Below are 27869 nucleotides of genomic sequence, written 5' to 3'. Positions count from 1 at the left end.
CAGATTTTGTTGCAAGCAAGCAAAACATTTTAGTGGCACCCTTCTTGACTGCGGAGAGAAACATTTGCAGCTTTAAAGCTCATTTCCTGCAGTTCTACACATTTTGCCATGGGACGGAGAGAAAATGTTTCCATTTTAAAGCTAATTTCCTGCAATTCTTCCCTAGTGGCCCCATATGTCGCTTTTGCCAAGAAACGGCACTGCCCCTGGTGTGTGTGTGTGTGCGTGCTTATTTGTCTTTTTAGTATTTCAATCTAACCTCCCCTTCCTCATGCTCTTCTCCCCAGCCAAGTGGAGGAGAAGCATCAGCAGCTCTTTCATTCTCTGTAAGTTAATGGACAATAAAGTCTTAACTTTAGTAAGCTAACCTAACGTATGCAGAGTCTACGTTTCTGGAAGGACAGATGTAGAATACAATATGCAAGGGTTTTAAAGTTTGAAATAACTTTTTAAGCTGTTTTCCATTAACATTGTCTAAAATCATGTTTTGGGCAAAATCCACAATGCAACTAGTTCGGCATATGAAGGGAGACAGTTTGTCTAACACAAATCTGAAACACATTTTTAAACAGTTTTCCCTGAACAGTGCAAAAAAATCATGTTTTAGGTTCAGCACTGGAATGACTTGATATTTAATACATTATGTAATATTTTTCAAGCTTGAAATAACGTTAAGCTTTTTTACATGAACATGGTCTAAAATCATGTTTTAGGCTAAATCCACCATGCAACTAGTTTAGCATATTATTATATGAAAGGAGACACCGTTTCTGAATAACAAACGTGAAACATATTTTTTATCAATTTTGCATGAACAGGGTCTAAAATATTTTTTTTGTATTCAGCACTGGAAGGACAGATGTTGAATACAATATGCAAGGGTTTTAAAGTTTGAAATAACTTTTTTCAGGGGAATACTGTATCCCAGAAAACCAGAAACATCCGCTTTCTACCAACTCTGCCAAGAGTGTAATAAGCTACTGTAGCACACTCATACCCATTTCACACTGCCGAGCCAAGTTGTACTGTGCTGGCCTGGTTACAAACCATAGTTGCTGGAACCATAGGACAATGTGGAATCAAAATATCCAAGACACACAGTATGGTTCAGGTTGGCCCTACAGCATGAATCTGGCACTAGAAGGAAACTGAATGGTACACTTTCCGTAAAAGACCATACATCTTGGTCAAAGGCTTCCGGTTTAGCATGTGAATGGAGACGAAGCTCGTGGATCAGGCTCTTACGCATTAGTTAATTTTGTGAAATTTGTACTTTGCATTCCACCCACTTACATATCAGATTTGATTGATGAGTTTGTAAGTTACCTTTTTGATTCAAATGTCGCACGACCTGAGGAGCACAAGAACTGTAACTAACATTTCAACCGCGATGGCAAACGTGAATGGTAATGGCGCCGACTCCAGTCCAACCGTTACAGAGTCTCATGCGGTCACACTCCCCACAGATCTTCAGAACCACTGTACGGTTCTGGTCTACCATTGCCACTCAGCTCAAAACTGCCATCGATGCTGCTCTGGCCCCCTTCTCCGCCATCCTGGATGGTGTCCGAGCCACTGCGGATTAACAAGGCCGCCGACTTAATGGCTTTGAACATGACCTGTGTGAACACAGTGACCGCATAGTAGCCCTTGAGAAAACGGTCGCCCATCTGAGCTCCAAAAACCAAAGGCTGATTGACAAGACCAATGACCTGGAATCTCGCTCTCGCTGTTGCAATCTTCAGGTTGCTGGTATACCAGAGAAATTGGAAGGAGGGGACTCAGTTAAGTTCATGTCAGACTTCTTTGCGGAGGAGCTGGGTCCGGCCATCGTTCTATCACACCCGAAGCTGGATAGAGCCCACCGCATTGGCCCCTCCGCAGCGGGCAGAGATGACAACTCCGAGCCAAGAGTGTTTATCGTCCGTTTTCACTACTACCATGACAAGGAGCGCATCCTCCAGAGGCAGGGCAGAGACCAGCTACACTTCAGCGGACACAAGGTGTTCATCTTTCCTGACCTCAGCTTGAGTGGAGGGGAGGAGAGGAGAATGACCTTTTTTGGTCCTTTTTTCATTATTTAATTTATTTTAATTTGCTTTTTTCATCCATTTTCTCTGTTATCTTTGCAAATGCTTTTTTCACACCTTTTTCCTTTCAATATTTTAGATGGCTAACAACGCTAATAATAGTAATATTGGAATACGTAGGCCTAATCCTATAAAGTTTTTGTCTTGGAATACTAAAACAATTAATAATGCTGTCAAGAGGTCTAGGGTCTTCTCCCATTTGAAAAAGCTAAAAGCAGATGTGGTATTTTTACAAGAGACCCATTTACGCATTAAAGATCACTCAACGCTCCAAAACTCCAGGTTCAGTCAGGTCTTCCATTCAGACTTTAACTCCAAAGCCAGAGGGGTTGCAATTTTGGTTAGTAAAATAATACATTTCTCTACTACTACTGTTATTTCAGACAGTAATGGGAGATATTTCATCATAACTGGCACCATTTGGCACACACCTGTAGTATTGGTCAATGTATATGCTCCCGATTTTGATGATGTTGAATTTGCCAATGGGCTGCTGGGGAAAATCCCTTCTCTGAACACCCATCTTTTGATATTTGGAGGGATATTTGGATCTGAATTGTGTTATTAGCCTGGCTTTAGACTGCTCCAACCCCAGAACTATGCCTCCTTCTGCTATGTCAAATCCTTCTCAGGTTTTATGGTTCAGAATGGGTGTACAGATCCCTGGAGATTTCAGAATTCCCGGGCAAGAGAGTTTTCTTTCTTTTCACATTATTTCTTTCTTTTCACATTACCATTATTTTTCTCGTATTGACTATTTCTTTATTGATCATAAGTTTCTTCTAAATGTCACCTCTTCTGAATATTTACGCATTGTAATTTCTGACCATGAACTTCTAGCCCTCGACATAGTCCTATCAGGACAAATTGGTACTCCTCTCTGGAGATTCAATTCTCTTCTCCTGTCTGATGCAGACTTCTGTAACGTTATTTCCACTTCTATTGATAATTTTATTTTTTCTAATCAGACAAGCTCAACCTCTCATTCTCTCGTATAGGAATCACTTAAGGCCTATCTTAGAGGATAAATTATTTATTATTCTTCTCATTTAAACAAAACTCAGAAAGCTAAACTAGAAGAACTCTCTAAAGCCATCCTTGACTTAGACCATCAATATGCCTTGACGCCATCTCCAGAGCTATATGAGCAACGCTTGAACTTACAATCTGAATTCAATCTCATGTCCACTACAGATGCAGAACGGTTACTATTGCATTCACATGGTACCTACTATGAACATGGCGACAGGGCAAGTCATCTGCTCGCACACCAATTAAAATGCAGCACTGCTACCCATCTGATTCCCCAAATTAAAGATTCCTCTCATAGCTTGATTTCTGACCCTACGGCGATCAATGACACCTTCAAATATTTCTATTCCTCCCTGTATACATCTGAATTTCCATCAGATACTGCCAATATGACTTTATTTTTGGGTGAACTGGAGACTCCCACAGTTGAGGCTGAAACTGCAGATGACCTTGATTCTCCTCTCAGCCTTGAAGAAGTTATTCAGTCTATCAAGTCAATGCAGAGCAGCAAAGCTCCAGGGCCTGATGGGTTTCCAACTGAGTTCTTTAAGAAATTCCATACCAAGTTAGCCCCTTTACTTTTATCTATGTATAATGAGTTACTTTAACATGGCTCGCTGCCACCTACCCTAACACAGGCTTCAATAGCGCTTCTCCTTAAGAAGGGGAAAGACCCCACTTCCTGTTCTACATTTAGGCCCCTAAGTCTCCTTAATGTGGATGTAAAGGTGCTGGCGAAGGTGATAGCGAGGCGACTGGAAGTAGCCTTATCAGGACTCATATCACAGGAACAAACCGGCTTTATAAAGGACAGATATTAATTTTTTATATTCATACGCTGTTTAACATGATTTATTCTAAACAATTCTCCAACTCCCCTGAGGTGGTAATCTCCCTAGAAGCAGAGAAGGCTGTTCTTAAAAAAATTGGATTTGGGGACAAATTTAGCTCATGGATCCGTCTCTTGTATACATCTCCCCAGGCCAGTGTCTGTACCAATGACACCCGTTCTGATTATTTTGCCCTGGAATGTGGGACACGGCAAGGCTGCCCACTGTCCCCTTTATTATTTGCCTTCGCCATTGAGCCCCTTTCAGTAGCTTTACGGGCATCCTCCACTTTCCAAGGTGTAACACGGGAAGGAGTTGAAGATAGGTTATCATTATATGCAGATGATTTGTTACTCTATGTAAATAACCCTGTAACCTGTTAACCTTCTATCCTTTCTATTCTGGAGAACTTTGGCTCCTTCTCCGGTTACAATCTGAATCTCCAGAAAAGTGAGTGCTTCCCAATCAATCCAGCAGCGCTACAGCTCTAGCAAACAGACTTGCCTTTTCAGCTTAGCCGCTCTGGTTTCAAATACCTTGGAGTGAACGTAACTCGTTCATTACATGCTCTTTTTTCTGCAAACTTTGCTCCCCTCCTTACGCAAATGAAAACGGATTTTCAGAGCTGGGGTAGTTTACCACTATCACTTATAGGAAGGATTAATGCTGTAAAAAAGAACAGTTTACCCAAATTCCTTTATCTATTTCAATCTATCCCATTGTTTTTACCAAAGTGTTTTTTTTAAGTCAATCAATCAGGCTGTTACCACATTTATCTGGGGAGTCAGTAGATCTTTACTTCAGAGATGCAAGTTTAGTGGAGGGCTTGCACTACCCAACTTTTTATACTATTACTGGGCAGCCAACTTTCAGAAATTGCCATTCTGGTTACATGCTCCAGATACCCCATAGTGCCACCTAGAGGCACATTCTTGTATTTCTGCTCTTCTCTCCCAGCATGCCCCTCTTGCTATACCGGCAATCCTGTAGTGCTTTCCACACTTAAGATTTGGTACCAGTTTCGAGGGCATTTTAAATTCTCCTCTGCATCTACTATGGGTCCTATTGATAATAATAACTTATTCCCCACTTCCCTAATAGATAATGCTTTCTCTTACTGGACAAGGAAAGGTATTAAGACCTTCCATCCTGGCATCTAAATAGTCTTTGCCTCCATCTCACTTTTTCCGTTACCTTCAAATTAGCCATTGTGTCTCCTCCCAATGTTCTGGCTTCCCTGCACCACCCCCTTGCCAACCCTGGAATGGCATATTGACTCTATTACCTCAACAGAAAGCAGTCATTTCTCAGATCTATCTGTGTATTATGTCATTGGACAAACACTCCACCAACAAAACTAAATCTGCTTGGGAACAGGAAATTGGTGTTGAATTTACACAGGAGTGGTGGGATGAAAAAATAATAATAAAATAAAATAAAATAAATCATGTATGCACTCACTAAATGTAAGTCGCTCTGGATAAGAGCGTCTGCTAAATTACTAAAATGTAAATGTAATGAGGTGATTGATAGAGTACGCTCCACCACATCTTGTGTTCGTCTTGGTCTCATACAATTTAAGGTTTTACAGAGAGTGCATTTTTCAAAATCCAGATTATCTTAAATATATCCAAATGTGAATGATGAGTGTGATAGATGTCATGTCTCAACATGTGACCCTAGTTCATTCAATGCTCTAAACTACAAAATTACTGGGATTCTATTTTAAAAATTGTATCTGAGGTGCTTGAAATTAACCTGCAGCCATGTCCCTTGATAGCTGTTTTTGGTATTCCTGAAGACTTGTTCTCCTTGGACCCCAAACATGCCGATATAGTTGCTTTTACATCCTTATTTGCTCGACGTAGAATTCATCTCCAGTGGAAGTCTGCTCAGCCCCCCTCTACTTCTCAATGGCTCAACGATGTAATGTTCTTCCTAAAGCTTGAGAAAATTAAGTATTCTCTAAGGGGTTCCAATGATACATTTGTTAGAAAATGGCAACCATTTATTTCATACTTCAATGGCTTGTACAGGCTCCCCTCTGATGAGATGCTTTAAGGTTTCCCAGAGGTATTCCGGGTAGTCTTTACATAATAGGTACAGTCATCAATATATTGCTATCCAGTCCAAGCAAGTTTGTCTAAGGTTTACTGATCATTTATTTACTTATTTCTGTTTTTGTTGCTCCACTTTTTGTATCTTGAATCTGTATTGAGTTGTTTAGTTTTTTCCTGTATTTTTGTTTGTTTGTTGTGATATCTCTGTAGAATTGTTGTTTTCTAGAACCGAACTGAGGTAGGGTGTGGGGTGGGTTGGGTATATGGGGTGATTGGGGTGGGTGGTTGGGAGGGAGGGAATCGAGGTGGGTGGACTAAGATAGGGCGGAGAGGTAGGAAAGGGACTGGGGGGGTTGGGTGAATGTGTTGTGTGGAGGGAGGGAGGGTGGTTGGGATATGGTAAAATATTTGTACTTACATTGATGTACATTTTGTCAAACTTTAATAAAAATATATACCAAAAATATATATATACAGTGGGGAGAACAAGTATTTGATACACTTCCGATTTTGCAGGTTTTCCTACTTACAAAGCATGTAGAGGTCTGTAATTTTTATCATAGGATTTTTAAGTAATTAATTAGCATTTTATTGCATGACATAAGTATTTGATACATCAGAAAAGCAGAACTTAATATTTGGTACAGAAACCTTTGTCTGCAATTACAGAGATCATGCGTTTCCTGTAGGTCTTGACCAGGTTTGCACACACTGCAGCAGGGATTTTGGCCCACTCCTCCATACAGACCTTCTCCAGATCCTTCAGGTTTCGGGGCTGTCGCTGGGCAATACGGACTTTCAGCTCCCTCCAAAGATGTTCTATTGGGTTCAGGTCTGGAGACTGGCTAGGCCACTCCAGGACCTGGAGATGCTTCTTACGGAGCCACCCCTTAGTTGCCCTGGCTGTGTGTTTCGGGTCGTTGTCATGCTGGAAGACCCAGCCACGACCCATCTTCAATGCTCTTACTGAGGGAAGGAGGTTGTTGGCCAAGATCTCGCGATACATGGCCCATACATCCTCCCCTCAATACGGTGCAGTCGTCCTGTCCCCTTTGCAGAAAAGCAACCCCAAAGAATGATGTTTCCACCTCCATGCTTCACGGTTGGGATGGTGTTCTTGGGGTTGTACTCATCCTTCTTCTTCCTCCAAACACGGCGAGTGGAGTTTAGACCAAAAAGCTATATTTTTGTCTCATCAGACCACATGACCTTCTCCCATTCCTCCTCTGGATCATCCAGATGGTCATTGGCAAACTTCAGACGGGCCTGGACATGCGCTGGCTTGAGCAGGGGGGACCTTGCGTGCGCTGCAGGATTTTAATCCATGACGGCGTAGTGTGTTACTAATGGTTTTCTTTGAGACTGTGGTCCCAGCTCTCTTCAGGTCATTGACCAGGTCCTGCCGTGTAGTTCTGGGCTGATCCCTCACCTTCCTCATGATTATTGATGCCCCACGAGGTGAGATCTTGCATGGAGCCCCAGACCGAGGCTGATTGACCATCATCTTGAACTTCTTCCATTTTCTAATAATTGCACCAACAGTTGTTGCCTTCTCACCAAGCTGCTTGCCTATTGTCCTGTAGCCCATCCCAGCCTTGTGCAGGTCTACAATTTTATCCCCGATGTCCTTACACAGCTCTCTGGTCTTGGCCATTGTGGAGAGGTTGGAGTCTGTTTGATTGAGTGTGTGGACAGGTGTCTTTTATACAGGTAAGGAGTTCAAACAGGTGCAGTTAATACAGGTAATGAGTGGAGAACAGGAGGGCTTCTTAAAGAAAAACTAACAGGTCTGTGAGAGCCAGAATTCTTACTGGTTGGTAGGTGATCAAATACTTATGTCATGCAATAAAATGCAAATTAATTACTTAAAAATCATACAATGTGATTTTCTGGATTTTTGTTTTAGATTATGTCTGTCACAGTTGAAGTGTACCTATGATAAAAATTACAGACCTCTACATGCTTTGTAAGTAGGAAAACCTACAAAATCGGCAGTGTATCAAATACTTGTTCTCCCCACTGTATATATATTTCCAATGTAGGGCAGAGTGGGAGAGAAGAAGAATACAAAAAGGGGATGACAGTTCTTGCTAGTTCTTTGACATAACTAGACAGAACTGGGTCACGATCATAAAAGACTCGAACTGGTGGGATCTGTTCAATGGACTGAAGGAATATCAATACAGCCGAGGCGAGTGTGGGATACGATAAACTTTGAGCTGCGTGAAAGTGTGCTACATTTTCCACCTCAGCAGATGCAAAGCGCTAGAAATGGGTTAACCAGTCAGCATGTCAGTGGCTGTGTCCCAAATTGACATATACAATGGGAATAGGGTGCCATTTGAGAGACGCCGCACACAGCATGTCAGTGTATATAAGCAGCTTCAGTCAGCAGATAGCCTGCCTCGCTATAGTTCAGCCTGGAGCTAAAAGGATACACAAAGCCTGGGTAGCCAACTACACGGTAAATCAAGGATAGTTGAAATCACATTTTTTAGATTCAATTGACTCTACTGGGAGTTATCTTAACCCTCAAGAGAGTGATATGCTCCCTGGAGTTAGTGTTGATAACTGGAGTTCATTGGAACGGAGTACTTTTAACTCCATTAAGAGTAACCAGAGACAGACAGTGAATCACAAACAACCCCCTCGTCCCTACCAAACTCGCTCAGAGGGCCCTCCGTTGTCACATGTTGCTGACGAAACTCCGAGGGTGACTTCCAGACAGTCGCGGGGGGTTCAATAAACCCATCAACTTCGGGACACACTTGTGACTTGAATGAGGCAATTCATATTGCACTTTTAAATAATAAAATTAAATTCAAATGAACAAATCCCCACTGTCGTTTTACAAGATATAAACCTCAGTAACAGGTAAACATTTAATTTGGGAGGTATCAAGTCTCGAAATCAGACATTAAAAAAATGCACATGGCACATAATTAGGCATTATTATGACATCAACCAATTAGTAGACAATTAGTAGTGATTTTAACCAATTATGAGTAGGCATTGCCTACCAATTGTCTACTAATTGGTTGATGATGTCATTGGAAACACTTATCTTCCTCTATCTTTTTACTACAAAACATAGAAATGCGCCATTTTCACATATGTTGCTGTTGGGGTGGTGCTGGAGATGATGAATATGAAGTAGAAATTTTTTTAAATGTCCCTTTAATTCAAAAGGGAGTTCAATTTAAGCAACATTCTTGAGAGTTCGATATTTACTCCATTTAGTGTAATTTTAACTCCAAAAATATCAACCACTCCATTCACTGCAATGCAATACACTGTATAACTTTACTACCTGTCTCATATAAACTGGGGTGGGAAATTCTCAGTCGGGTCACTACTATCCAAATGTGGTTAGTTTTGGAGGGGGACTGTGTCGCACGGCCTGCTGCTGGCTTTTCACTCCACCCCTTCCATAGCCCCCAATACAATACACTGAAAAGACTGTACATGGGATACATGTTGGCTTGTACAGAGATAACTTTTCTACCTGTCTCAGCTAAAGTGGGATGGAAAATACTCAGTAGGTCTCTACTAACGAAATACATTGAGTATACCAAACATTAGCAGCCCCCCCCCCCCCCAACAGAACAGCCTCAATTCATCGGGGCATGGACTCTACAAGGTTGACGAAAGCGTTCCACAGGGATGTGACCCATGTTGACTCCAATGCTTCCCACAGTTGTGTCAAGTTGGCTGGATGTCCTTTTGTTGGTGGACCATTCTTGATATACACAGGAAACTGTTGAGCGTGAAAAACCCAACAGCGTTGCAGTTCTTGACATACTACCATAGCCCGCTCAAAGGCACTTAAATGTTTTTGTCTTGCCCATTCACCCTCTGAATAGGTGAGGGGGGGTGGGGGCTGTGTCATACATATCCAGCAGCACTTCGTTCTCCACCCCCTCCATAGCCCCCAATGTAATACACTTAACATGGGATACATATTGGCCCATAGAGAGAAAAGTTTTGTACCTGTCTCAGTTATGGAGGGGTGAACAAAGTGTTGCTGGACATGTACAACACAGTCCCCCTCCAAAGCGACATATATTTGGTTATTAGATACCCTACCGAGTTATTTCCATCACACTTTAGCTGAGACAGGTACAAAAGGTTCTCTCTACATGCCAATATCAAATCTAATTTTATTGGACACATACACATATTTAGCAAACGTTATTGCGGGAGTAGCGAATTGCTTGTTCCCATGTACAGTCTACTACAGTATATTGCATTGGGGGCTATGGAGGGGACAGAGTGAAAAGCCAGCAGCAGTCTGTGTGACACAGTCCCCATCAAAAACTAACCATGTTTGGTTAGTAGAGACCCTACTGAGTATTTCCCATCCCACTTTAGCTGAGACAGGTAGAAAAGTTCTCTACAGCACAATATTCTCAACATACCAGTGTCAACATAGTATTTTTTATTATTGGTCAAAAAAATAAAAATATATCTACTTATTGCCTTTACTTGTTGGCACAATAAAAGTGGCGACTGATTAAAATTATATATCTTTTGAATGAGTTGCAATGTTTTGAAATGCGGGCTTTTATTTAAAAGATTTCCTCATTACCATACTAACCTGACTTCATAATTTGTGCTGCTGGCAGAATACTAGTTAAATCAAATATGCATAAAAATGGCACAGACATGGTAGGAATGGGGTCAATAAAATAGAACAGCATCAATACCAGCTATGATCAGACTCTCCAACCGGGAGTATGGTATCCAGGTCTAGAATATCGACCTCGTCCAGAACCGTGGCAGGTCCGTTATCGACATCCTCCACATCAGCATCAAATACCGAGCTTTGTTGAAAATTGGAGAACGGTTCCTCGGACGAGGTGTATGGTCCAAGAGCACATGGATGCGATAGTGCTGGATTTGAATAATTCGCAGAGAAAACCGGACTAGAGGCAGAACACGCTGTACTCCCGTGCAGACAGGCCGACGAGGTTGGAAATATATGTGGCCCATTATTGCAATTGTTTACTGAATTAGCTCTTGTCCTGAGCTGTTCGTTTTGTTTCTCCAATTTTCGGACCAGCTCCTGAAGCTTTATCACTTCGAGCTCCGCGTTTTGAATTTTATTGTTGCCATTGACGTCCGCCATCATTTTGGGGTTCAACACTTCCGCTTCCATTGGTTAAAATACGCATTTAGAAAGAAAAATAAACACACACAACGGTCGGTAACAAGTCCTGTTCAGTGTGTGATGATCGGTCGGGTCGTTCTTTGTAGTAGACAATTGAGACGTGCCTCGTAGTGATGCTGCGTGCAGATCCAGACCAATGATGAATTTATGCCGCGTTCAAGATGACTGGGAACTTCGAAATCTCTGACCTCCGAATTCAGTGTGTTCAAGATAACTGGGAACTCGGGAAAAACACGAGCTCTGACTGGGAAAATCGTTTTGAACGGTCATCCGAATTTGGGCATCATCCTAGACTCCTATTGCTCAGACTTTACGAACTGAAGATCACTGACGTCACGATTTGACCTCGTTTTTTTTCCGAGTTCCCAGTTGCCTTGAAAGCACCAATAATGCCTGGATTGCTGATTTCAGAGGGCCAATAAGAGTCTTTGAAGCCACCGGCCGCCATATTGGTACTCCTCAGAAGGAGCGGTGGAATGAATGGAATTCTACAGTATTTTAATAAAATATATCAAGGACAAAATTACATTTATTTAACTATTTATTTGTTGTAGTGGGGACAGTAACATTAGTACTCTCTAAAAAAATATATACTTTAAAGCTGGAATCAGTAATGGTGAAACTGCCACAGCCGTTTGCGATATTACAACGTCAAAGAAATGACTTCTAACAATGAACAATGTTTTTTTCCCTCTGGAATCATTGCACATCATTGCACGCGCGATAGAACAATTACCCCACCGAAAACATTCTTTAAAAAAGTATACTTGGTCATAGACTTTATATGGGCAAATAAAACTCATAGAATAAAAAGGAAGATTTTAACATTTCCTAAATCTGAGGGTGGTTTTAATCTTCCAGACTTGGAATTGTATTAACTCGCCACCCCATGGCTTTTACATATAGTTAGTTAAATGCACTAAAGCATTTCGCTACACCTGCAATAACATCTGCTAAACATGTGTATACCACCAATAAAAAAGTATTTTATTTATTGATTTGATAAAGAGAACAACGGGTACATATTGAAGATGCGCATGCTCATCCCCAGAATCTTTTCACATGTCTATTTTCAAAGGGTAACGCTAAGAACATTAACAACTTCGTAGTTAAGTACTCTATAACAAAATGGAAGAAAATTAAATGTATTCTACAGAACCAATATCACTCCCTAAAAACACAACCCTATGGAACAATCCTTGGATAGCTGTTCAGAATTCACAGATAAATTGGCCCAAATGGAAAACTAAAGGCATATAAACCGTAAATGACTTGGTAACAGGAAATACATTTATTTCCATGACAGAATTAAAAAGCAATTTTGGACTGACTAATGTAGATATTTTCAAATACATTTTACATTTTAGTCATTTAGCAGACGCTCTTATCCAGAGCGACTTACAGTTAGTGCATACATTATACTTTTTTTCATACCCCCTGTGGGAATCAAACCCACAACCCTGGCGTTGCAAACGCCATGCTCTTTCAACTGAGCTACATCCCTGCCGGCCATTCCCTCCCCTATCCTGGAGGACGCTGGGCCAATTGCGCGCCGCCCCATGGGTCTCCCGGTCGCGGCCGGCTACGACAGAGCCTGGATACGAACCAGGATCTCTAGTGGCACAGCTAGCACTGCGATGCAGTGCCTTAGACCACTGCACCACTCGGGAGTAATTTAAAAGTTTTATGTCAAGACATTTTGATTTGAATTATTTTGGACATCAGAGCAATCTTAAGGGAATCCTATTTGAGTCAGAAAAGGATAGTCATATGATAGGTAAGATACAAAAAATCTTGCAGAAAGCCTATCTAACTGACAATCTCTTAGAAAAATGTTTAAACTATTGGAACCAAGATTGAAAAAGAACTGATATTGTCACAAGATGGAGGGAATTTTGGAACATAACTAACAAAATTACAGGTAATTAAAATGTTTGCTTAATCCAGTATTAACTAATGTGTACAATTTATTACACGAGACAAAATTCACAAATTCGACAGCACAATGGCAGTCATGTTTTAAGTGTAAAACTAACAATGACTCAATAATCCATGCCTTCTGGGAATCCTATGAAGTCCAGAATTGATGGGCAGAGTTGGCTGTCAGAAGAATTACAATGTAAACGTACTTTTAAATCGTTTGTCTGCATATTTCAAGACATGGCATATGAGGGTGCATTGAGATACCCAATGGGTTGGATGATACATCGTTAACACAATTGTTGTTGTTTTTTGCAGTTTGAGGCCATTTGGCGGAGAGTGAGGCGGGCGCTGGAGATGGGGGTGTGAGCAGGTGTGTCTGGGCAGGGCTGAAGTTGTCGTTTGTTTGTGTATGTTATATATTGTAAAAAAATTAAATAAAATGTGATGTGGGATGCGACGACTAAAGAGGAATTTTGTCCAAGTGTGGTGATACTGATGATTTGTCGGCACAGATGGTTTGTTTACATAGCAGGTTAGGATAATTAACTTGGCAAGGTTAGGATAATTAACATGGCAGGTTAGGTGAATTAATGTGGCAAGTTAGGAAAACTATCGCAACAGGTTAGGTGAATTAACGTATCAGGTTAGGAGAATGAGGTTAAGGTTAGGAAAAGTGTTAGGCTTTGAAACAATGCTACAGTTGTCAACAACTGTTGTCCCTGGCGCGACCACTAGATGGCGCTGTATGCCTACTCCATCTAGCAAGAACAGGAGAAATGTAAACAAACCATCTGTGGCGACAAATCATCCGTATCATAACACTGGTGCGCAGATTGTTTTGGCACTGATCATTTGAAAGAATCACGATTTCACAGGTGTTCTCATTTTTTTGCATTTCGGGGGGCATCTGGCCCATGCTTTGGCGTGCGTTCAGTTTGCTTCAAAGTTTGGTATGTTGTGTCACTTTGTACTGAATTACACTTTTCCTAAAACGGTGCGCACCATTCTTCAACAGGCTTTGAGGTACGTTTTATCTCGTTTGGTGGGTGTGGTGAAGTATGGTCTGATCAATATGGGTGTGTGACACAGGCTGATGGCACCTTAATTGGGGAGGACGGGCTCAAAGTTAATGGCTGGAATGGAATATATGGAACAGTATCAAACACATCAAACACATTGTTTCCATGTGCTTGATACCATTCCATTCACTCTATTCCAGACATTACTATGAGCCATCCTCCCTTCACCAGCCTCCTGTGCCACTGTGTGACCATCTAAAATCGCAAAACTCATGCAGCACACTGGGCCACCATAATCACACATTTTTCAACTGGTTGTTCAGTACAGTACCATTCCGTTGAATTCAAAGTTGCACACCGTTCTGTCGTACTGAATGCAACCCTGGCTGAGAGTTTCCGTTTAGGGGGGTGGAGACTTCACCCCCCAGAACCTAATCAAGCATCTGACGCAATTCTGAAAGATTTTAGTTCTGGGTTTCTGAGATTAGGTTTGAATCAAACAGAGAGAATCAAACAGAGAAGCAAACTGTTGGTTTGTGCCGCAATAGACTACTGATTTCCATATGCTTACAAATAATTTTGATTCACATTTAATGTATTTGTCACACACACAATGCATAGCCTACAAATACTTGAAAGAAAACACCAAACACCAAATAATTATTTATATTTTTGTATTACACACACAACCAGCCCCCAGCCCTAATTCTTACACCATATGGGTATTTTACAGTAGGCCTACTTTGGTAGCCTGAATGCTTGTGAGAAATAGGTTGATTATGTAAAATAAATTGCTGGCTGAGACAGGTCAGAAAAATATTTGTTGGCCTATATGCATTTTACTGTGGATGTTTGAGATATTGTGATTCAGAGTCAATGTATTATAGGCTAGTCAAGTAAAAACAACATAGAAAAAACAACAACAATGCAAATGTGTTTTTTCTGTTAATTGCTTACAAATGTTCACATATCCCATATAGTATATTAATTTATGAAAACATGAATTGTCAGTGTAGTTTTTATGTTGAAGATTAACATCCACTCCCATTTTAGAAGAAAGGTATGAACTCTGAAACATGCTCTTTTTCAACCTCTATACGTTTCCCTATTTATATAAGGAGGACCCATGTCACCAAAATGTAATTCATAAACTTAAATCTGTTTAAACAGTTATAGAATAAAGACCCCATCTTCATCCGCATTAACTTTGGATATTCAGCAATGCCATTTTTCTGTAAAAAATAAATAATATGTTACCTCACAGTGACCCAAATTAGGTTTGGAGATTTTTATGCCCCCAAATTTAAAGAAACCAATTGAAACCGAGTAAGTTCTGACTCACCATTTGTGAAACATTGATACAGTGTTCAGTAAAACATCAGTATGAGAACTAGTTCTGAGTGTGTTTCTAAATGTGTTTACCTCTGGTGACTTCAAAGCAGCGCTCACAGTGGAACTCTGCAAACCCACATACTGTCCCCTGCCTTGAGATGGCCCCGGGGACTGCTACACACCTCACACTGGGGATGCAGAGACACACAATGTCAGATACTCTCATTAGACAAAGAAGAAGATCAAAGATGCAAGCTTAATGAGGAGATGGTTGGATGTAATCCAATCAATTATTGGATCTAGTAGTGCAAATGTAACCTATTTATATCACAATATTGCAGATCGGATAAGAAGACAGAAGCCTCTGTACGCACGCTCAGACACGGACACTAAAATATTTATTAGATTACGGTGTTAATATTTCAATATTGAAATAATGTTTACCTTGAAGCAGGTACTGTGGCAGATCTTCATATCCTCCAGCACCATCTTGGGGTCGTAGCTCATGGGCTTACGGCAGTAGGAGCACAGGTCTCTCTCCAACACAGTCCTTGAGGGACTGAAAGGGACTTATCATCATCACATGGCTGTGTGAGAGAGCATGCATGGACCTCATGTAGGGCCAGACAGAATCTGCTAGGGGAGTTATTTTATCAAAACCATCACAGGCCTTGTTATTTGTGGCTAAATAACTATGTTATATCTTCTAACTACGTTATAGGTTTGTTACAACTATGTTATATAAAAATAATAACATTAAAATAAATGTTTTTGTTTGTACATGTGATATCTTAATCATGTGCACAGTCTTGTGATGAAAACATATAAATAGCACAGTTTGAGAGCATGATGATCATGACGGGATGAGATGACGGGATTTGTGAAAGCAACTAAGGAAAATCTAAATTGCTATTTTGTATACCACTTGAATGAAGAAGAACATTTCAAATTTTGTCAACTCCCTAAAACAACTCCGTTACATCTTTGTCAGAGTGCTGAAAGATATGATTAATCATTTACTGGGGATTTTCAAATGAATAATTTTCTATATTTTACAAATGAACTTTAATTTTTAGAAGAAAAAATATGTCTGATTTCAGTCAACTGTCAGTGGCTTGTCAACTCCGCCACCTTGAGATAAATGTTTTTGTCAATATTCTGAAAAAGTATTTTAATCACTATTTATGCTTAAAGTATTTCCTGTGCTAGATCTAAGCGATAATGTTTGCTTTATAAATGTTGTTTTATGTTCTGAAACTAAATTAGCACTGGAGCATTATTTAGCGCTATTTGAAAAATCTAATGTTAGAATTGAACAATCAAGGTCTTTAAACACTTTTTGGACAATAAATATAAAAATGAAATGCCTTTTATGGTGTCTTGACGGAGTTGACATAAATCCAGTTAGTTGCATTTTATGAAAAAATTAAAGTATAAGGAGTCTGTTCCTTTCCATGGTGTGATAAAGAGACGGTGATATCGTGGACGTAGGTCGGGGGGCCTCGTAAGGATCCGACGGCGACCGACTATACTGGTCTTCCATCAAACCTATTAGCCAATCTTCAATCATTGGAAAATAAATTAGATGACCTAACATTACGCTTATCCTACCAATGGGACATTAAAAACTGTAATATCTTATGTTTCACCGAGTCGTGGCTGAACGACGACATGGACAACATACAGCTAGTGGGCTATACGCTACATCGGCAGGATAGAACGGCTGACACCGGTAAGACAAGGGGTGGCGGTCTGTGTATATTTGTAAACAACAGCTGGTGCACAAAATCAAATACTAAGGAAGTCTCAAGATTTTGCTCGCCTGAGGTAGAGTTTCTTATGATAAGCTGTAGACCACACTATTTACCAAGAGAGTTTTCATCTATATTTTTCATAGCTGTCTATTTACCACCACAAACCAAAGCTGGCATTAAGATTGCACTCAATGAGCTGTATAAGGCCATAACTAAACAGGAAAATGCTCATCCAGAGGCAGCGCTCCTAGTGGCCGGGGACTTTAATGCAGGGAAACTTAAATCCGTTCTATCTAATTTCTACCAGCATGTTAAATGTGCAACCAGAGGAAAAAAAACTCTAGACCACCTTTACTCCACATACAGAGACGCATACAAAGCTCTCCCTTGCCCTCCATTTGGCAAATCTGACCATAACTCTATTGTCCTGATTCCTGCTTATAAGCAAAAACTAAAGCAGGAAGCACCAGTGACTCGGTTAATAAAAAAGTGGTCAGATGACGCAGATGCTAAGCTACAGGACTGTTTTGCTAGCACAGACTGGAACATGTTCCGGGATTCTTCAGATAGCATTGAGGAAGGAGTACACCACATCAGTCTACTGGCTTCATCAATAAGTGCATTGATGACGTCGTCCCCACAGTGACCGTACGTACATACCCCAACCAGAAGCCATGGATTACAGGCAACATCCGCACTGAGCTAAAGGGTAGAGCTTACCCGGACGCTTATAAGAAATCCAGCTATGCCCTCTGACGAACCATCAAACAGGAAAAGAGTCAATACAGGACTAAGATTTAATCGTACTACACCGGCTCTGATGCTCGTCGGATGTGGCAGGGCTTGACAACTATTACAGACTGCAAAGGGAAGCACAGCCGCGAGCTGCCCAGTGACACAAGCCTACCAGACGAGCTAAACCACTTCTATGCTCGCTTCGAGGCAAGCAACACCGAAGCATGCATGAGAGCACCAGCTGATCCGGACGACTATGTGATCACGCTCTCCATAGCCGATGTGAGTAATACTTTTAAGCAGGTCAACATTCACAAGGCCGCTGGCCAGACGGATTACCAGGACCTGTACTCCGAGCATGTGCTGACCAACTGGCAAGTGTCTTCACCGACATTTTCAACATGTCCCTGACTGAGTCTGTAATACCAACATGTTTCAAGCAGACCACCATAGTCACCGTGCCCAACGACACTAAGATAACCTGCCTAAATGACTACCGACCAGTAGCACTGACGTCTGTACCCATGAAGTACTTTGAAAGGCTGGTCATGGCTCACATCAACACCATTATCCCAGAAACCCTAGACCCACGCAATTTGCATACCGCCCCAACAGATCCACAGATTATGCAATCTCTATTGCACTCCACACTGTCCTTTCCCACCTGGACAAGAGGAACACCTACAGTAGGGGAAACAAGTATTTAGTCAGCCACCAATTGTGCAAGTTCTCCCACTTAAAAAGATGAGAGAGGCCTGTAATTTTCATCATAGGTACACAATGTCACCAAAAGGTGTCCACATCACCAACGAACTATCATGGTCCAAACAAACCAAGACAGTCGTGAAGAGGGCACGACAAAGCCTATTCCCCCTCAGGAGATTTGGCCTGGGTCCTCAGATCCTCAAAAAGTTATACAGCTGCACCATCGAGAGCATCCTGACTGGTTGCATAACCGCCTGGTATGGCAACTGCTCGGCCTCCGACCGCAAAGCACTACAGAGGGTAGTGCGTACGGCCCAGTACATCACTGGGGCCAGGCTTCCTGCCATCCAGGACCTCTATACCAGGCGGTGTCAGAGGAAGGCCCTCAAAATTGTCAAAGACTCCAGCCACCCTAGTCATAGACAGTTCTTTCTGCTACCGCACGGCAAGCGGTACCGGAGCGCCAAGTCTAGGTCCAAAAGGCTTCTCAACAGCTTCTACCCCCAAGCCATAAGACTCCTGAACAGCTAATCATGGCTACCCGGACTATTTGCACCCCCACCCCATCTTTTTACGCTGCTGCTACTCTGTTAATTATTTATGCATAGTCACTCTAACCACATGTACATATTATCTCAACTACCTCAACTAGCCGGTGCCCCCGCACATTGACTCTGCACCGATACCCTCCTGTATATAGCCTCCCTACTGTTATTTTATTTTACTTACTTTTTTCTCAACACTTTTTTGTTGTTGTTGTTTTATTTTACTTTTTTATTAAGAAATAAATGCATTGTTGGTTAAGGGCTGTATGTAAGCATTTCACGGTAAAGTCTACACCTGTTGTATTCGGCGCATGTGGCAAATAAAATTTGATTTGAAAATGGGTGATCATTACACAGGTGCACCTTGTGCTGGGGACAATAAAATGCCACTCTAAAATGTGCAGTTTTGTGACACAACACAATGCCACAGATGTCTCAAGTTTTGAGGGAGCGATTGGCATGCTGACTGCAGGAATGTCCAGCAGAGCTGTTGCCAGAGAATGCCATAACATCGTTTTAGAGAATTTCGTAGTACGTCCAACCGGCCTCAGAACCGCAGACCACGTGTAACCACGCCAGCCCATGACCTTAACATCCGGCTTCTTCACCTGCGGGATCGTCTGAGACCAGCCACCCAGAGAACTGTGGGTTTTCTGCACAAGCTAGAATTTCTGCACAAGCTATCAGAAATAGTCTCAGGGAAGCTCATCTGCGTGCTCGTTGTCCTCACCAGGGTCTTGACCTGACTGCAGTTCGGCGTCGTAACCTACTTCAGTGGGCAAACGCTCACCTTTGATGGCCACTGGCACGCTGGAGAAGTGTGCTGTTCACGGATTAATCCCGGTTTCAGCTGTACCGGGCAGATGGCGTCGTGTGGGCGAGCGGTTTGCTGATGTCAATGTTGTGAACACAGTGCCCCATGGTGGCGGTGGGATTATGGTATGGGCAGGCATAAGCTATGGACAACAAACACAATTGCATTTTATCGATGGCAGTTTGAACGCACCGAGATACCTGACGAGATTCTGAGGCCGATTGTCGTGCCTTTCATCCACCGCCATCACCTCCTTTTTCAGCATGATAATGCATGGCCCCTTATCGCAAGGATCTGTACAAAATTCCTGCAAGCTGAAAATGTCCCAGTTATTCCATGGCCTGCATACTCACAAGATATGTCACCCATTGAGCATGTTTGGGATGCTCTTGATCAACGTGTACCACAGCGTTTTCCAGTTCCCGCCAATATCCAGCAACTTCGCACAGGAGTAGGAGTGGGACAAAATTCCACAGGCCACAATCACTAGCCTGATCAGCGAAGGAGATGTGTCGCACTGCATGAGGCAAATGGTGGTCACACCAGATACTGACTGGTTTTCTGATCCACACCCCTACCTTTTTTTAAAGGTATCTGTGACCAACAGATGCGTATCTGTATTCCCAGTCATGTTAAATCCATAGATTAGGGCCTAATTAATTTATTTAAATTGACTGATTTACTTTATTGATCTGTAACTCATTAAAATAATTGACATTGTTGCATGTTGCGTTTATATTTTTACTCAGTGAATGTTTAGTAATACTACAGATAGATACAATCCCAGGCATGATGCCATTAATAATTTCCCAACCAATATATACAATTCATCAGATTAATTTAAACACCATTACATACCTGTTGTCTGGCTTGCTGTAGTCCTCAATGTGTGTGGAAACAGGGTGGGATTGTGGGTTCTTTCCAAAGTCAGGTGAGGATTTATGTACTGTGTAACCCGTCTCTGATAGGTTATGTTCGAGATGACTGCATTGCAGTCTGCAAATGCAGACTTACTGATTTCCAGTACATAATCACTTTTCATCCTAAATAACTACTCATTATTATTTGTAGATCAGTCAGTCTGTCGCCATTTACCCACATCACAAATTTGATGCTCTCAAACATGGCCATATATTCGGCGGGGGCCGTTGTACATCATTCTACAGCCATTACCTTGGCTTGGAACTGATGGAGTAGGATGAGGACTTGGTAGATGGAACGTTGTCACTGCTACAGTAGGAGCTGCAGCTGTTTGGAACGAGAGAGAGAACATGATAGGTTTAAGGAAGATGGCTGTGTTATTGTCAAATCTGACCGAAATGACAACAGAAATGTTATAATTTGATGTCCACTATCGTTATGTTGCATGAAGGACAGTAACTGTTGATCATATGCAGTAAGTTGTAAATAAAAGATTGTTGAAGAAGAATATATCATCATTAACGATAGACTACTGTTTTTTGTGTAGAGGTTATTATGTTTACTTGGTGATGGTCCTAGTTGTAGAGGTCGGAGGTCACAGTTTTATCATCTCTTAAAGGAGAGAAAGATTGGATCATTATCACACACAGATAATGAACCAATACTGATATTGAGAAGTATTTTGCTCAAAGGTTCCCAATCAATTTTATTAGATCAATCAAACTTACCCTTTGGGGCTGTCCAAAGTGACAACTTCTTTCTTGGTGACGGTTGTAGTGCTGTAAGTATAAACAATGGAAAGTTTGTATAGAAAGTTTGAAATGATCAACGAATATTAGATGATGAAAGTATGATCAGTATGCAGAAATTGTATATATTGTGGACCACTTGAGTGTTCGGATGAGGAACTGTGCTGGATTCTGAAATGCTGAATACTAGAATAATCATATCATCATTCAATCAATATTGAATAATATAGATTTTTCTAACTAGTACTTAATTAAATGTATATTACATTTATAATTCCATAATTCCATACTGTAATTATATTTCACAGGTACTGTAGGAGTGTATTTGATGTGACCTTTCAAGTTAAATAGAGAGTGCAGTATCTGGAATAGCATGAACTCCTCCCTAAGGGAGACCTTACCTGTCAGGGGAAGAGTAGCGAGACTTCATGGATGCTGGCAGGAGAGTATCAAAGAGGTCATCCTCGGCCCTGTGAAGATTACACTTATACTGTAGTTATCTGTATTACATTATTATATTATGTTTAATGTTAACGCTGTTATAACAATGTCAACACCGAAGTCATTATCGTTAGCTAAATGGAGTTTTTCACCAATCATATGTTTGACAGAAGGGAGAATATGAAAATAATGGACCAATCCAAGGCCTTCGTATGGAGGTCAGTATGCTTACTTTGAGGAAGTCCTCCTTGGGGTAGTGGTGGGAGTTTTGCTGCCATCTCTGAATGAAAAGAAAAGAACATGTTTTTAGGGAAATACAGTATATCATTACTGTTTTGCAAAAGTCGTTCCCATTGTGTGTTTGTGTTTAGTGCATATCTCTGATCAAACTAGCCCAGAAGGGCTGTCCTTTCTAGTGGTTTTCACTGTCACAGTCTCTGTTTTGGAGACACTTCTCATGCTTGAGGAACATAAAAAGAAATGGATCAACATATTGATCATTATTCATCAATATTCCTACACTAGTTCATTGGTGCATCCAGAAGGCGAGGTCAGTACAGGTGCATCAAAGCTGGGACCGAGAGACTGAAAAACAGCTTCTATCTCAAGGCCATTAGACTTATAAATAGCCATCACTAGCTGGCCTCCACCCAGTACCCTGCCCTGAATTTAGTCACTGTCACTAGCCGGCTACCACCCGGTTACTCATCCCTGCACCTTAGAGGATGCTGCCCTATGTACATAGACATGGAACACTGGCCACTTTAATAATGGAACACTGGTCACTTTAATAATGTTTACATACTGTTTAACCCATTTCATATGTATATAATGTATTCTAGTCAAGTCCATCCTATTCAACTATTGCTGTACATATATAGTGCATTCGAAAAGTATTCAGACCCATTTACTTTTTCCAAAATAATTTACGTTACAGCCTTTTTCTAAAATGGATATGAATAGTTTTTTCCCCTCAACAATCTACACACAATATCCCATAATGACAAAGCAAAAACAGGTTTAGACATTTTTGCAAATGTATTAAAAATAAAAAAACTGGGGCCTCCCGAGTGGTGCAGCAGTCTAAGGCACTGCATTGCAGTGCTAGAGGTGTCACTACAGACCCGAGTTAGTTCCCGAGCTGTGTCACAATTGGCCGTGATTGGGAGTCCCATAGGGCAGCGCACAATTGGCCCAGCGTCGTCCGGGTTAGGGGAGGGTTTGGCCGGGGGAGCTTTACTTGGCTCATCGCGCTCAAGCGACTCCTTCTGGCGGGCCAGGCGCCTGCAGGCTGACCTCGGTCGTCAGTTGAACGGTGTTTCCTCCAACACATTGGTGCGGCTGGCTTCCGGGTGACTCGAGCTTCGCCTCCCGAGCCCATTGGGGAGTTGCAGCAATGAGACAAGATCGAAATTGGGGAGAAAAAGGGGGTAAAATACAACAACAACAAAGAAAACTGAAATATTACATTTACATAAGTATTCAGACCCTTTACTCAGTATTTTGTTGAAGCACCTTTGGCAGCGATTACAGCCTCGAGTCTTCTTGGGTATGACGCTACAAGCTTGGCACACCTGTATTTGGAGAGTTTCTCCCATTCTTCTCTGCAGATCCTCTTGTGGTCCTCTGTAGCTCAGCTGGTAGAGCATGGCGCTTGTAACGCCAAGGTAGTGGGTTCGATCCCCGGGACCACCCATACACAAAAATGTATGCACGCATGACTGTAAGTCGCTTTGGATAAAAGCGTCTGCTAAATGGCATATTATTATTATTATATTATTAAGCTCTGTCAGGTTGGATGGGGAGCGTCACTGCACAGCTATTTTCAGGTCGGATTCAAGTCTGGGCTCTGGCTCGTCCACTCAAGGACATTCAGAGACTTGGCCCTAAGCCACTTCTGCGTTGTCTTGGCTGTGTGCTTAGGGTCGTTGTCCTGTTGGAAGGTGAACCTTTGACCCAGTCTGTGGTCCTGAGCGCTCTGGAGCAGGTTTTCATCAAGGATCTCGTTGTACTTTTCTCCGTTCATCTTTCCCTCGATCCTGACTAGTCTCCCAGTCCCTGCCACTGAAAAACATCCCCACAGCATGATGCTGCCACCACCATGCTTCAGGTTTCCTCCAGATGTCACGCTTGGCATTCAGGCCAAAGAGTTCAATCTTGGTTTCATGGTCTGAGAGTCTTTAGGTGCCTTTTGGCAAACTCCAAACGGGCTTTTACTGAGGAGTGGCTTCTGTCTGGCCACTCTACCATAAAGGCCTGATTGGTGGAGTGCTGCAGAGACGGTTGTCCTTCTGGAAGGTTCTCCCATTGAGCTGTTCTTGCCATAATATGGACTTGGTCTTTTACCAAATAGGGCTATCTTCTGTATGCCAACCCTACCTTCTGATTGGCTCAAATGCATTAAGAAGAAAGTAATTCCACAAATTAACTTTTAACAAGGCACACCTGTTAATTGAAATGCATTCCAGGTGACTACCTCATGAAGCTGGTTGAGAGAATGTGCAAAGCTGTCATCAAGGCAAAGGGTGGCTATTTGAAGAATCTCAAATATAAACTATATTTTGATTTGTTTAACATGATGATGATGATTCCATATGTGTTATTTTATAGTTTTGATGTCTTCACTATTATAAAATAGTAAAAATAAAGAAAAACCCTGGAATGAGTAGGTGTGTCCAAAATTTTTACGGGTATATTTATCTATTTTTAGTCCAGACTCCGACATTGCTTGTCTTAATATTTCTATATTTCTTAATTCCATTCTTTTACTTTTAGATTTGTATGTATTTTTGTGTATTGTTAGACATCACTGCACTGTTGGAGCTAGGAACACAAGCATTTCGCTACACCCGCAATAACATCTAATAAACATGTGTATGCGACCAATAAAATGTGATTTGATGTGTATGTGGACATGTCCCAATCAAGCAGTATGTGGAAATTTTTTTATCACCTTGTAAAATCTAAAACATAATGTGAATGTTTTATCTATTGATAAGAACATTGTTAAACAAAGATCATACCAGTCCGGGATCAAGTACTCAGTTTTGACAGATGTTTGTATCAGAGTTTTGAAGAGCTGATCCTCAGTCCTGCCCAGATAACAGAAACTCATTCATTATTAACCAGATATTGTATGGATTGTATTGATTATATTGTTTTTAGATTATATAGAATACAGTATAGCATATTTTACAGTATCTTACACATCCTATGTTATTGTGTCACTATGAGCCTTGTCAAGCCTGATCTTACGCTTTGGGGTGGTCACTTTGACTTCTGTTGTCTTGCTCACTTTTGGCTTTGAAGGTGGCGTCCTATGTAAAAAGATGTTACCGTTACCACTACTATTACTAGTTACATTACTGTTACTGTTACATTGTTACTGTTATTGTTACATCTCTGCAAGAGGTCACTTTTACAACCATATACTACAGCTACAGTCAGGTCAATTATTATTGGCACCCTTGATAAAGATGAGCAAAAAATACTGTATAAAATAAATAATACAATGTATGCTCAAATTTATTTTGAAATTATATTATTTTATACTAAAAAGATAGGTGTCAAGATTACTGGCACCCCTGTTTTCAATACTCTAGCACACACCCCTTGAAACACTGAGCCTTTAAAAAAAAAAATGATGAGATTGGAGAACACTTTGGGAGGGATCTTAGACCATTCCTCCATACAGAATATTTCCAGATCCTTGATATCCTTCGTCTGCTCTTATGGACTGCCCTCTTCAATTCAAACCACAGGTTTTCGATGGGATTGAAGTCCGGAGACTGAGATGGCTATTGCAAAATATTGTTTTTGTGGTCAATTAACTTTGTGGATTTTGATTAGTACTTGGCTGCAAGTGGATCTTTCTGGAAGATCCACTTGCAGCCAAGTGACAGCCTCCTGGCAGAGGCAACCAGGTTTTTGTCTAAAATGTCCTGGTAATGTTCATGATGCCGTTGATCTTAACAAGGGCCCCAGGACCAGTGGATAGCCAGAGCCGCCGGAAAACATGTGGCAAGACAGCATTTGCCCCAGTACTTTTCAACACCACTTTCAAAGCAGCAGCACCGAACGCTTTTACCAGATATAAGTTAGTTCACGTCATAGAAAAACGTTAAGACAGCTAGCTGAGCCAGTTGCATTCTGCTGTTAATGTTGATTGCTGATGTGCTAAGGCATGCAGGACATTATGTTAATCTTTTTCATGTTTGCCAGTTTGCCATGTTTAACTAGCTAGCTACCAAAAATAGCCACTGTGGTGTGGATGCTAATCGATTAGCAAACTAATCAAACCCCATGTTACATTATATGGACACACCTACTATGTTACATTATATGGACACACCTACTAAGTTGGCTAGCTAGCTAGTCACAAATGAAATTATAGCTAAATAGCTAGCTAGCAATTGGATTATAGATTTCAAGCTCGTTTTTTTGCATTTTCAACTAGTTGGCTAGCTAGATGAATACCATTTACATCTAGCCAGCTGGTAATTATGAAGCTAAATGTTTGCTAAATCTAGCTAGTTATCTTGTGTCTGCATTGCCATTGTTGGGCTGGAAGTATGTTAAGTGCGTACTGGGCATTTTAGTTCCGCTGTAGCAGTCAACAGGCAACAACAAGCTATAGGACATTAATTAATTCATGTTTTAATTTATTTTTCTGGAATTTGTCTTTCAGCACAAACCTGCTCTCCGCCACCAGTACAAGGAGATGATCGAGGGTAAACAAGCAAAACTTCTGGTATTTTGTTTTGTACTTTGAGCTTATAGCTTGAACTTGGGGGTCAATAAATGTTATTTCTGGTATGCAAGGTTTTAATGTCTAGTCTATTTTTGTCTGCTTTCCTCCTGTAGCATCTGAACAGTTTATAATTTTGGCTGTGGTTTGCAAATGGTGTGTTAGATGAACTTTACTCTGCTTTGCTGAAACATCTGGAAAGCATTACTATAGGGGCCCCCTGAAACAGCGGACACTTGGATATGTGGAGGCCAGGGATTGGTCTATCCAAAACACCCATCTTATATTACATAGGATATATACCAGGTTTTGAACAAAGGACGGGGAGAATAATCATATTTGAGATTGGGTTAGTTGTTCTCCAGATTCTGCAGAAATCTGTAAATTGATGCTGGAATCCTTGATGTAATAAAAGTTATAATCAAGTACAGTGTCAGCGGATTCCTTGTCAACACAGCATATCAGCATCGTTGTCTCGACACCACAGAAATTGGCGACGAGGATTTTGGGACGAGTTGCGTCTGTTCAGCGTTGCATCATGGGCTCCGAGCTGACTCCCGCTACAGAGGCCGGCAGATAAGGTGAGCTTTCTCACAACTTTGGGTGCTGGTCAGTTCGTGTGGCTGTGTGTGTGTTGGGGGATGCACCGTTAAGAACTTGTGTGTGCGCCTTGCTGTTATTTGCTGTGGGATGAGAATCCGTTCTAAAGTTCTAAATAAGTTCTACATTTGGAAACAACGCAAACAGGGGGGAGTGAGAATATAATACAGGATAAAAGGAAAAAAAGGAATTGATAACACTGGGCCCAGGGATATTTGGCTTGAATAAAATTAAAGGGAAAAGGAATAAAATAACGGAATAGAATGGAAAAGGAACTAAGGAAAAATGTATACTGTTAGGACGTCGCTGATCTACGGAAGCCCTCAAATGAGGCGATCATTAGATGGGCCACAAATCCTGGAGAGTCACTAGGTGGATTTTCGGGTCAGTCCAAGGGACTGG

General features: G+C 41.3%; 1 protein-coding gene and 1 long non-coding RNA gene across 3 annotated transcripts in view; both read right to left on the bottom strand.

Annotated features, from left to right (window-relative positions):
- The window catches only part of slain1a (SLAIN motif family, member 1a), a 61741-nt gene extending 50299 nt beyond the window's left edge, over positions 1-11442 (bottom strand). Inside the window, exon 1 of one of the 2 annotated variants that reach the window (XM_045206414.1) lies at positions 10719-11442. In XM_045206414.1, the coding sequence (XP_045062349.1) occupies positions 10719-11170 (452 nt within the window). In that variant the 5' untranslated portion in view covers positions 11171-11442. The remainder of the gene's footprint in view (positions 1-10718) is intronic. The other variant, XM_041843993.2, reaches the window with a different exon arrangement.
- A 3249-nt stretch (positions 11443-14691) lies between these two features.
- On the bottom strand, positions 14692-22403 carry LOC121536207. The gene is made up of 8 exons (XR_005994829.1): positions 22353-22403; positions 22081-22149; positions 21659-21709; positions 21494-21542; positions 21183-21257; positions 15901-16015; positions 15547-15644; positions 14692-15356 (listed from the first exon to the last, which is right to left on the bottom strand). It is a non-coding gene; the product is annotated as an uncharacterized LOC121536207 (long non-coding RNA).
- Positions 22404-27869: the final 5466 nt, after the last annotated feature.

The sequence above is a fragment of the Coregonus clupeaformis genome, chromosome 23 (genome assembly GCF_020615455.1).
Source record: "Coregonus clupeaformis isolate EN_2021a chromosome 23, ASM2061545v1, whole genome shotgun sequence".
Classification (NCBI taxonomy): domain Eukaryota; kingdom Metazoa; phylum Chordata; class Actinopteri; order Salmoniformes; family Salmonidae; genus Coregonus; species Coregonus clupeaformis.
This window is presented reverse-complemented; position numbering and strand designations above follow the sequence as displayed.